Source organism: Schistocerca americana, chromosome 1 (assembly GCF_021461395.2).
Source record: "Schistocerca americana isolate TAMUIC-IGC-003095 chromosome 1, iqSchAmer2.1, whole genome shotgun sequence".
In the NCBI taxonomy this organism is placed as follows: Eukaryota; Metazoa; Arthropoda; class Insecta; order Orthoptera; family Acrididae; genus Schistocerca; species Schistocerca americana.
The window spans coordinates 734,260,146-734,272,369 of record NC_060119.1 but is presented as its reverse complement, the minus strand read 5'-3'; the positions used below and the strand labels follow the sequence as shown (position 1 = coordinate 734,272,369).

Below are 12,224 nucleotides of genomic sequence, written 5' to 3'. Positions count from 1 at the left end.
TTGCATCGGGTTGCAGACAGACACGGTTAAGATGATACAACTGCTGAGGTACAGAAAAACAGAACTGACAGTGCATCACTGACCTAACTGCAATCATCGACCTGTTTGTTAGTTTAACGACGTAAATTGCTACAATTGCATTCTTTCTCAGGAGGCATTATGAACAAGAACATCAGCGGCTCAGCGCTAGAAATATTGTTTGTAAGAGAAGTGACAGACAAAAAAGTAAAGATAAAATTACTGTCTGCAGCCAGTACTATGCTTGTGCGCAAAATGCCTAAATTTCACACATATTCACCTTAAAATTCTAGCGATATGTGACGTAATGCGATGTCGCGCCCAGCCGTAGAGAAGTGGTGCCAAAAATGCGACCAAGGCCGCAAAGGCATGGCTGACGCTCGTCGGGAAGGAAGGCCATCGACATCGACCCCACAGGAAAGTGTTCAGCCAATCGAGGAAGAACGTCGGGGGGTGGGGACATTTTATAATGATGAGGACGTTTACACAGCTGTTCTCGAACGGCTACATGACCAGATAGTGGATTTCTATCGTCTAGGAATTGAAAGATTGCCGGAACGTTCTGGCCGTTGTTTCTAGATTTTGTGATTATGTTAAAAAATAGTGTCATATATCTGTGTCACTTTAAACTGTAGTGCAGTCTTCAATAGAAGTTCCTTGGCCTGCCATAACAGTTAGCAACTTACTTTTTAAAATCCCCTCGTGCGAGAGGAAAAGTTACTACCCAAATTGAATAGTTGATGCAGTCAACCTGGTATTTGTCTGATGAACGGCCATGGACACAGTGGCTCCTCAACAATTCATAGCACATACACGATTCCTCATCACAGGACAAACTTTCACTTTATAGCCACTTCACAGCCAACCGCAGCTGCAGCTATTGTAAGCAATGTCAGGGAGTATACTAACGGTTTTGGCCTCCTATTGGGACACCAATCTGAGTTCCTACAGCACTCCGGGAAATGCGTGGAGCCTTTCCGAGGAAACTTATCTATTAGAAGAAGAAAATCTAAACAGTTACTTTTTGGCGTTATCGACATGGTTCGCTGTTAATGATTTAACAGCTCAAGAACCTGACTGCTATTGTCTCCAACGTATACTTTGATTCCCAGTTTGAGTAGAGATGTGTGGAGCAGTTGTAGGAGGCCCTAATCGCAATTGTTCACACGAATTTCGCGTGCCGGATAAGAGCTTTCTGCGTAGTAACCCAACATGCGAAGCTATGGACTTTGATCACTAGTTTAGTGCTTGAGCACCGAGTCCTGTCTGAGGTTGAAGTACTACAGTGAGTCAGTTCCCACTCTTCCCTTACAAGATGTAATAATTAATTAGTTCCCGTCGGTCTCTGAGGAATGCAATTCGCAGAAGCAACTCGGCAAAGCCGGAAGGAAAGTGAGTCATAACCGGTGAGAAGACTGTTGCTCATTAGACAAAGTAGAAATTCCAGTTCTTCCTGTTAATATACCTATTTACCGCCCCTTTTCGTTTACATCGTGGCTTTGGTATAGACTTCACAATTGTGGTTTGGAGTCGAGTATTCACAGCAAAACACGTCGGTGTTGACATCTGGGAAAATCACTGAACACTGTTCTCCTGCTCTGCAAGGGTAACCGTTTCCTGTCAGTGTAACAGAACAGACGTCTGGGTTTTAGCCTCGGGCCCATCTAGCTGAGTGGAATGTCCTTTTGTCCTTCTCGTTGAATAATATGAAAAGATGTTCAATTTCGACGCATTCCGATACCTTCACACCTTCTTCGTTCGTGATTCTGTAGCCTCATTGTGTGTTAGTACTTCCAGATGTTGGATATTTTGAGCAGCTTCTTTTACTCATAGTTGTACTGGTTGCTTTTAGATGTTCACAATCTCTGTGTTGGCGACTTTCCGCCTGATGGTATAGATGCTATTTTCCTTTTTTGTTGGGGCATCTGTTACCTCTTGAATATCATTCTTGATGTGTGTTGCAGATCCATAGCTTGAGTGATATGTAGCAGCAGCTAACGTATAGCCGGAGATCTTACAACTAGAATGAAGCTGGGTGTTATCTGAGCAGCGAGATTCCTATTGTAAAACAACATCCACTTCCAGAATGAGATTTTCACCCTGCAGCGGAGTGTGCGCTGATATGAAACTTCCTGGCAGATTAAAACCGTGTGCCGGACCGAGTTCGAGTCTCGGTCCGGCACACAGTTTTAATCTGCCAGGAAGTTTCAACATCCACTTATTTTCAGTCAGTACTTGGGTGAGGTAATCACTTTTTGCTCTGCTTATGCCCTCTATATTTAGTTGCAAGAGCCGGAGGGTATTCCCTAAATCCTTTGTCAAGCAGTTGGTTCACTGCTACGTGTCCTCTAACAGATGATATAATTATGAATCGCCAGCGGCCCAGCAGCCTGTATCTTTAGACTATTTATCCGTACCTTAGTTACGTTGCTCGGGGTACGCCGTTAGGATGCTAGTCTACCATCTCCTGAATGAAAACTTTTGATATTCACCTATAACCAATTGCTTACAAATATTTGAAGCATTTTCCTGTCTCTTACAATCGTAAACTTTAGAATATCTATTCTGTTTAAAAAATAACTTTTTTTCTTTTATAGGTAATTCATCCAAGTGTTTTTTTATAATTTATTCTGTTCGCACGGATAATGTCTTACTGACTTAATCTAAGACTTTCTTAATTGGGGATGTATGCAATTTTTCTATCTGTACATTTTATTGCCATTAAGACTATCGCTGTTCAGCGTAAGTAATGTATCCTTGATACCGTACGAAATAAATACAAATTCGGTTACATCGAATCCACTTTCGTTAGAAGTAACGAACTTAACTTCTCATCGACTAAGTCGCTTTGAAGAAATTTTCACGACTGACCTCCTTTAATTAAGCACGAAAGCATAGAAGACCGAGTGCGGCCATCTTCAAATAAAATGCCCGAGACCTCGGTGGCCAGTTAGGGGACCGGGAGGGTGAATACAGCGCCCCATCGCAGCTAATGACGCACCGCTCGGCCTCATTCAGCATTCGTTGAGGCTGGCAGCCGCCGCGGCGCTTCCTGCCGGCGCACCACAGCGTGGCCTTTGTTGCCGGCTGCGGATCACCTTGGCAAAGGCCGTGTCATTTCAGTCGAAACGCTGGCGGTTCGCTGCGGCTGTCGGCTACGTGGGAAAGCGAAGCAACGGCTCGGAAACCACTACACTGCCTCAGTATGAAGAGAAACCTTAACGAGAGATACCCAATTAGGGTGACCAACTCTCCCGTATTTCCTGGGATCACCCGTATTACGACAATATTTTTTAAAATCCTCCTAGCACCCTCCTCTGCCGCCTGTTCCTGCCATATGGACTGATTAACCAGAGCATTATGACCACCGAGATACTAACAATATAAACCCGTGCAGGCGATAGCAACGTCGCCTGGCGAGGAATGACACACGCACGGTGCACGTAGTAGGGGGAGCGTGCTGCCCGTGTGTAGAAAGGGGAAAGTGCGCGATGTACCTGCTTGATCGAAGGCAGATTGTGATGTCCCGGAGGCTCGGCACGAGCATTTCGGAAACTGTGCGACCTGTCGGGTGTTCGAGGAATTTTGTGGTGAATGTCTTCAACAGGTGGTGAAACCACGTCCAGACCTCATGGGTCGGGCGGCTGCCCCTCATTAAAGATATCGGACGTCGTAGTCTGAGTAGACTGGTGAAACAGGACAGGCGGCAAACTGTAGCGGAACTAACATCACACTTCAATGCTGGGCAGAGTACAAGTGTGTCGGAACACACAGTGCACCGAACACTCCTAACGACGAGCCTCCGCGGCTGACGACCCATGCATGTGCTAATGTTAACATTCACGACATCGGCAGCTACGATTGAAATAGGCACGCAATCAGCGACACTGGACGTTTTCGCAGTGGCAGAGCGTTGCATGGTCCGATGAATCCCGGTATCTTCTTCATCATGCCGATGGGAGGGCGCGAATCCGCCTTCTTCCAGGGCAACAGCGACCGAGACAAGCTGGCGGCGGCTCCATTATGCTCTGGGGAACATTCACGTGGGCATCCGGGGGTTCAGTGGACCTCGTGCAAGACAAGGAATATCGTACGCTGGTTGCAAGCCACGTACACCCCTTCATGACGATGTTTCCCGACAGCAGTGGCACTTTTCAACAAGATAATGCGCATTGTCAGAAGGCGTCCCAGAAACACAGTAGCAAGTTCCAATTGATTTGCTGAGCCCCCCCCCCCCCCTCCCCCAACTCGCCAGGTCTGCACCCTACGGAAAACATCTGGTATATGATTGAAGGTGGTGTCAGAGCTCATCACCCATCGCATCCCCCCCCCCCCCCCCCTCTAGAATTTACTGGAACAAGATGACTTGTGCGTGCATATGTGGTGCGAGCTCTCTCCTGCGACCTATGAAGGCCTCAGTGCTTCCATATCACGACGCGTCGCCGCTGTTATTCGTGGCAAAGGTGGGCATATCGGCTACTAGATAGGTGGTCATAATGTTCTGACTGACCAGAGCACTTCATCAGTGATCACTGTTACAAATATTAATCCAGCTAAGTGGGCTGCTATCGATAGTTAAAATTCCCTGATAGCACACTGGACTCGCATTCGGGAGGACGACGGTTCAATCCTGCGTCCGGCCATCCTGATTTAGGTTTTCCGTGATTTCCCTAAATCGCTCCAGGCAAATGCCGGGATGGTTTATTTGAAAGGGCACGGCCGACTTCCTTCCCCACCCATCCCGAATCCTATGAGACCGATGACCTCGCAGCTTGGTCTCTTCCCCCAAACAACCCAATCCAAATTCCCTGACTGCCAGGTCTCGAAATGTTGCCGTATAGTAATCGATACTATTGTCGACAACAGTTTTTTTTCTGTTCGTGTTTCTACGGAAAGAAGATGGTTTTGCTCAATGGAATGCCAGCAGCAGAGAATGAGTGACACAACCTACGTATCTGGAGGGGGAGTTTTCACTTGTTTCTCGGCCTGTAATGGCAACCCACGGATGTGCTCTCCTCGCACCAAACAGCAGCCATGTTTTAAATGAAAAGCGCGTCGCTAATAACCGCGCTGTCGACGGGACGTTGAACTCTAATCTTCATTCCTTACTTAAATAAGACCCGTATAGGGCAGGTGATTACTGAGTGCACTTGGCAGTTGTCAAAGTTGTGAGGCTGTTGCGCTATAGTTGTTAAATAAATTGCGTGAGACGCAAAGTTCTTAAATTTTTAGACGAGTGGTTTTCAAAATACGCAATCTCTCCACAGCAATTTCTTTTTAGTTATGCTAAGGCATTGCAGTTTCTTTTAAGTCATGCTAAAGCAATGTACGAAGCATGAAGTAAACAAATTATTAGCGAATAAAGTCGTTTTCTATATTTATTTTTAATACAATCCCGAGAATCTGTTGCACGTTACAAGAAGGGGTGACAAGTTATACTTGGATGAGGTTTGAGGGCGAGCAGTGGAGGGGGTGACATAACTGTAGACTACTACTCTCCTGAACCGAACCCAGAATCCATGCGTGGTATTCCAGACCTGTTTCGGAAACATTATACTACGCGTTATGCTATGCAGACCGTTCGGCACGTAGCTGTATGTCTCTTATGGATATTTCACTGACTGTTCTACTGGAAGCTAAAAATTGCTGCACGCCCTTCTACGCTAGATACGCCGATGTCTCTGAATAACTCAGGTGTTAAGGTAACGAAACTACTGTAGAACTATCAGATGAACGTAACTCTTGTTAGCGTAAACATATGGATATATTTTTTCGGTCAACAAAAGAGGTAAGAAAGCTGTCAGTCTTACTCGTGACGATCTTATGCAATAGCGATAACGGGTTACCGAACTTTTGACCTAGAATGTTCGTTCCACTGTGTAGCAAAAACATATCACACAGCACAGAGTTTAAAACACTCGAGAAGGCTTTCTTATACAGATTAGGTTGAGTTGTCTGTGCACTTCGAAAGGGGAAATAGATCCACGGAGAAAAAGACATATACTAATCTCGTATGCCAGTCTTCAGCGAAGGATGAAGCACGTTGGTTAAAGAGCTGCGAGCGCTTGGCAGGCATGTTGTGGCAAATTTGTGATAAACGAGAGCGAATAACGCAGGGCTAGCTAGATGCTGACTGACCGAGAGAACACGTAACACGACGTAACAGCGACAAATAAAACAAAAACTGTGGAGGCGGCGCGTGTGACGGCAGAGTCGCGGGTGGGGGGCAGGTGTGCTTCCAGCCGTCCTCCAGGCGTACTGGCCGCTCGCCGCCACCGCATAAGCCAATGCTTACTACACTTAAAACGTCACACACGTGTGCATCACGGAGTTCACTGACGACATTGTTGCCGAACCATACCGTACAAGCGCTGATACCCTGTGTACACTAACCTTTCCTATAATGTGATAACCCATCTACCAAGTGCAGTATTTGGTATTTTATGACTTGCACGGGATTAGCACAACAATGTACGGAGCCGATGCGAGTCGTTGGCTTTTCGTCACTTTGGTTATTGATGGTCGACACATTACGAGATCAGTTTTTTGCCATCGGCAGTAGCACCATTCCTGTTGGCTAATATCACATTAGCCAAGTCTAATTGGTCAATCGAGGTTTGAATGGGGGTTACGAGACCACTCAACACAATATTGAAGACGAAATAGTCTTAAATCATCTGTTCTCGTGTTCATAGAACGACTGTAGTTCTTACGATGAAATGAACTGCAGCTAACCATGTTATTGCCGCTATTTATTAAGAAAACAATGTCTGCTGTACGGTTGCCTGTAGAGCATAATGTATAATAATTTTAACTTCAAGATCTGATGATGAAAGTATCGGTTCGAAACCGGTAACGGCGCCATATCTTCTTCATAAGTAGCACTATTAATCGTGGTTGGTTGCAGTCTACTTCGTTGTACGAATTAATCTATATTTTTATACAGCTACGGTCATAACGTCAGTTTTCGTCAATACCGTCCTAGAACGACTGACAACAGCGACTGGATACGACCTATTACATCTCATCTTAATTCGAGTGTGTAATCGATATATTCACTGAGAATCAAAGAAAAATTTTAGCTTGTGCAACTGTAAATTCTAACATTTATGCTACTGCAAAAGTGCATATACGGAAGAATACACAACGGAGCGGTTTTTAACGCTTTACTGAAGCCTGCGGATCCTCTTTCTTAACAAAAGAAAGGTTGTTACCGTCCACAGACGAAAATGTAAAGCGTAAATGTATCGAAGGACCATGAATTTGGGAAGATTGTATAATGGTTAGGATCGATTTAGATTCTAACGAATGGCGACAGCTGGGATAATCACGTGTTATTCACAAATAGGTTAATATTTACCGTGTCAAAATATATATAACTACCGTTTAAATGGCGGGCAGCTACGAGCTAATGACAGCTGAGTCCACTGTCACACTTTCTCACCCTAGCCCCCGCGAACGTACCGTTGTGTGTCCCTGGAGTGATAGCCTACTGACCATTGTGCCTCAGATACAAATATCTGCAGAGAGACCAGCACCATCCAGTTCAAATATGGTTCAAATGGCTCTGAGCACTATGGGACTTAACATTTGAGGTAATCAGTCCCCTAGAACTTAGAATTACTTAAACCTAACTATCCTAAGCACATCACACACATCCATGCCCGAGGCAGGATTCGAACCTGCGACCGCAGCGGTCGCGCGGTTCCAGACTGATGCGCCTAGAACCACCCTCCAGTGACTCGGTCGAATGTAGCAGCCGAACAAAAATTAAAGTACACAAAACGAAGGACAAGACGCGTGCCACATGCCCATAAATTTCTTGATGTTACTTGCGAAAATAAACAAAAACTCGGAGAGGCCATCTTTGGGCCAAAACTAACAGACGAGCGCCATTGATGATGACCCGATGGCCATAAGTGTCAAGAAAACTGATACGATCCAAACAGAACGACACATTTTAAAGGAGCAACCTGATTCCTTGAACCTACGCGTTGGTCACTATACGAATATTTTTCTACTCGTGACAGCAGTGATGAAGACCATTGCACTGTCCGAAGCACGCACCGGTTCCTACCGCTGCTGTCGCAGATGTTGCTACTACACCGCGCGTTTGGTCTCTCTGCGGCAGGCGTCAGTGGGTGGAGTGACGCCGACATATAGACTGACCTCGGCGTGTGAGACGCGCCTCGCGCCGGCATGGGTCCGCGCGCTGCTGCTGCCGCCGCCGCCGCCGCCTCTCCTGGACGCGTCGCCACTGGAACTGACGGCGCCCACCCACGCACCACCACCACCACCTGCTGCTGCTGCTGCTGCTGCTGCAGCGAGGCCGACGGGCCCCCGCTCTCCTCTCGCTCTGCCGCTCTCAATAACACCGGCGCCTGTTTGTTTTCCTACCTGCACCGGCTGACCCGCTGCGCTCGTCCACAGCGCTCAGCCATGATGCAAAATGTAACGCAACGAGGGCGCCCGTGTAAGCCTTGCCCATATCAGTCCGATTATACAAACAATTACAATTTCAGAAAAACTGGATGATCTGTTCAAGAGAAATAGCTTCATAAATTGAGCAAGTCCACCTCTGGCCCATATGCAAGCAATTATTCGGGTTCGCATTGATTGACAGAGCTGTTGGATGTCCTGAGGTATATCGCGTTAGATCGTCAAGATCTCGGGCTGGTTTCAGGGCTCTGCCGTAATGCTCCAAACGCTCTCAATTGGAAGAGATGTTACAACCTTGTTGACCAAGGTAGGTTTTGGCAAGCACTAATTCTTCTATCAAATGAAATGGCATCTCAGACCATCACTCCTGGTTGTCCGCCCGTATGGTGAGCGACAGTCAGGTCGGTATCCCACCACTGTCCGGGACATCTCAAAACTAGTCTTTGCTGGTCATTAGGGCTCAGTTCTAAGCAGTTTTCATCACTGAACACAATTCTACTCCAATCAATGAGATTCTAGGCTCAAGACGTGTCTGGAGATGACCCGGACAGTGGTGAGATACGAACTTCGCTGTCGCCCTCCAGATACGTCTTGCGTGCCATTTCGTTTCACAGCAGGACCCCTTTGGTCGCCATCCGGGGCACCCTTACAGCACAGCAATACGTCGACGTTATTCTACGCTCCGTTTTGTTGCCGTCCATGGCAAGCCCTTCTGTGCTTACATTTCAACAAATTAATGCCCGCTTGCAAACGGTGAGAGTATTGTTTGTCTTTATGCTCGCCAAACCCTGCCTTGGGCAGCAAGACTGATGACGTCTGGAGCATTGTCAGGGTTCTGCAGCCATCTCGGGATTTTGACTATATAATGCGCCAATTGGACATAATTTGGCACTATATCCCACAGAAGGACATCCCGCAATTCTATCCATCAATGCCAAGCTGAATAACTGCTTGCATAGGGACCAGAGATGGACCAACGCATTCTTGATTTTCTTAATTTGTGAAGCTATTTCTCTTGAATAAATCAGCCATTTTTTCTGAAGATGTAATCACTTGTTTGTCTGTACACGTATATCAAATCCGCCGACTTCCGTCCCATTCGGAAAATTCATTTGTGGTGTAGAATTTTTAAATTTTTTTGGCCCTCCCCTTCCCCCAAGAGAGCACATACGTCGCGCTGGAGCGCTATAGACGGTGTGGGAGTGTTACCACGCGGCCGTGTAAACCTCTACCGCTGGCGTACATCGTGACGGTGAAGTCGCGTATATTAGTCGATTGGCTGCATGGATGGATTGAAGTGATAATGACAGACGGGAGATATCGTGTTAGGACCTGCCCAGGACCACACCGTGACTGAACACAACCCACACTTACATCAGCTACGAAACGTCAACTATATGAATTTATTATTGAGAGACAAGAAAGTCATTGGACGTGGTTCATGCATTGATGAAAGTTGGGAATGATCCACACTAATATTAGAAAGATAGACTCGCTGAAATCCAAACTTATCACCATGATATTTCGGTCCCACCGGAACCATGGAAGAAGCGCTTCTGCGACGGAAGATGACACAGATAATATGACACTACACCATCTTAACGTGGTTTAGGAGCTACACGCGGATTCCAACCGTCTCGGCCGGCCATCAGAAATAACGTTGCCTCAAGCGAGGTAACTGCTGACCAGTAATTAGAACCAGCGCCTTACTACAGTGCATCCAAGCGACAGTGGAATGAAGTTTGCCACTTAGAGGTTTTGTTATCATCCTTTTCAAAACAGACTCATCTTTTCGTTAACGGCAGCGGTTAAACGCGATAAACTGACACCGTCACAAGTTCGGGGTAATAACGTCAGAAATAGCTCTACCCACAGGCAGAAAGTAGCTTCGACATCTACATTGTCGGAAGTTTAACAGTATCCACAGCATTTAACAATATCACTCAGTCCTCTTGAAAAGGCCTCTGAGGAATATATCTTCATATGTAATCATTTATGGCAAGCGGATGCAGCATCCGGAAGAAATACAAAGGGTGATGTGACGCAATGCATTATTTGCAGTGCTCATATGCAGCACGCAGTTTGTTTACCAGAGAGCTCTAGTAGTACCAGTTGCGCTAAACCACTGTATATCGCACCCAGCTTTCGCAATACTCCGTTGGGAAGGCAGTTAACGTGCTGTACTTGATTACATACGATGCGGGATTATTGTGGTAGGTGGACCGACAATTTTTCGGTCATTACTTCTATGGTGATAAAAGTGAGTACGCACAGTTCATTGGTTTACAGACGGAAGTTATCGATAGCGCAGCTGAGAGGTTCCAGAAAGATGTAAGTAGGCCCCACTGGTCTCCGATATCAGAACTGCTCCAGCGGCTCCCTCTCTAAATCCTACGTCTGGAATGTAACTCCTTACCTACGAATGACATGAATTGCCATTCATCAGCTTTCAAATCAATTACACGCTCAGTCACTTGATGATGGGTCTCAGCTCCACGCATTTAACACTAACAATCAACAATATATGCGACGTTAAATTACACGTCGAGACGAGTATCCAGACGAGGAGCCTTCGAATTTTAACAACTTTGGACTTAACAATAGGGTGCTCATGATTTAAGGTACCTATGTTATTTTATTTGTTTTGCCTACCTCTTTCACTATTCATGCATGAATTCGTGCAAAATCCCGTTCGATAAGCGCAAATTAGTTTTACGTTCATAATCATAACATATTACGAGGATGTTGTGAAATTTGTGGTAAATTCTATGGGACCAAACTGCTGAGGTCATCGGTCCCTAGGCGTACACACTACGTAAACTAACTTAAACTAACTTACGCTAAGGACAACACACACACACACACACACACACATGCCCAAGGCAGGACTCGAACCTACGACGGGGGGAGCCGCACGAACCGTGGCAAGGCACGGCTGTTGCGAAATAGTTATGCGATTTGCGCCCTGTGCAGTGTAATGGAAATAATGATATCAGCTGAATTAGCTTCCACATAAAGCAGATGCTAATTTAAAAAAAAGAAATATTAATGAGAAAATCTTATTAATGAGCCTAATAATGGACGAAGAATCAGCACTGGTGACGCATTTATTCTTCACAAGTTAATTACAACAAAGAGGTTCGTAATTACAAAACTCTATTTGATGTTTTGCCTGACACAAATACTAACATTTCTTTGAAATGTTTTAAGCGCTTCGTGGTGAAGATCGTGAACAACAGTGAAGCACTCATCTGTATGGAACATACAATCCTGACAACCTGGTCGTACAACAATGGCAACTAACAGATCTGAAATCTGCACTCAGCCGGCCGCGGTGGCCGTGCGGTTCTGGCGCTGCAGTCCGGAACCGCGGGGCTGCTAAGGTCGCAGTTTCGAATCCTGCCTCGGGCATGGGTGTGTGTGATGTCCTTAGGTTAGTTAGGTTTACGTAGTTCTAAGTTCTAGGGGACTTATGACCTAAGATGTTGAGTCCCATAGTGCTCAGAGCCATTTGAACCAAATCTGCGCTCACACGATATCGTGAGTACGTACACACGATGCAAGAACACAACAAAAGTTAAACAAGAAGAAAAGCTATCAGAACTGTCTTAACAAAAGCATATTACGAACAACACCGTATTACCCAGTAGTCACACAAATGCAATTTTTGGGAATGGGAAGCCGAACTGTCGCATATGTAACTATGTTTTTTGGAAGACGGAAACTAACACAGTTGCAGCAATTATGTACTTTAATGTCACAAAAAT

General features: G+C 45.8%; 1 protein-coding gene across 3 annotated transcripts in view; it reads right to left on the bottom strand.

Annotated features, from left to right (window-relative positions):
* The window catches only part of LOC124545171 (inverted formin-2-like), a 405,109-nt gene that overhangs the window by 32,442 nt on the left and 360,443 nt on the right, over positions 1 to 12,224 (bottom strand). The window contains exon 1 of one of the 3 annotated variants that reach the window (XM_047124029.1): positions 8,188 to 8,232. The exons of the other annotated variants lie outside the window; for them this stretch is intronic. Within the exon in view, the coding sequence (XP_046979985.1) occupies positions 8,188 to 8,219 (32 nt within the window). The 5' untranslated portion in view covers positions 8,220 to 8,232. Of the gene's footprint in view, positions 1 to 8,187; positions 8,233 to 12,224 lie in introns of those variants that run through there. 3 annotated transcript variants of the gene reach the window in all.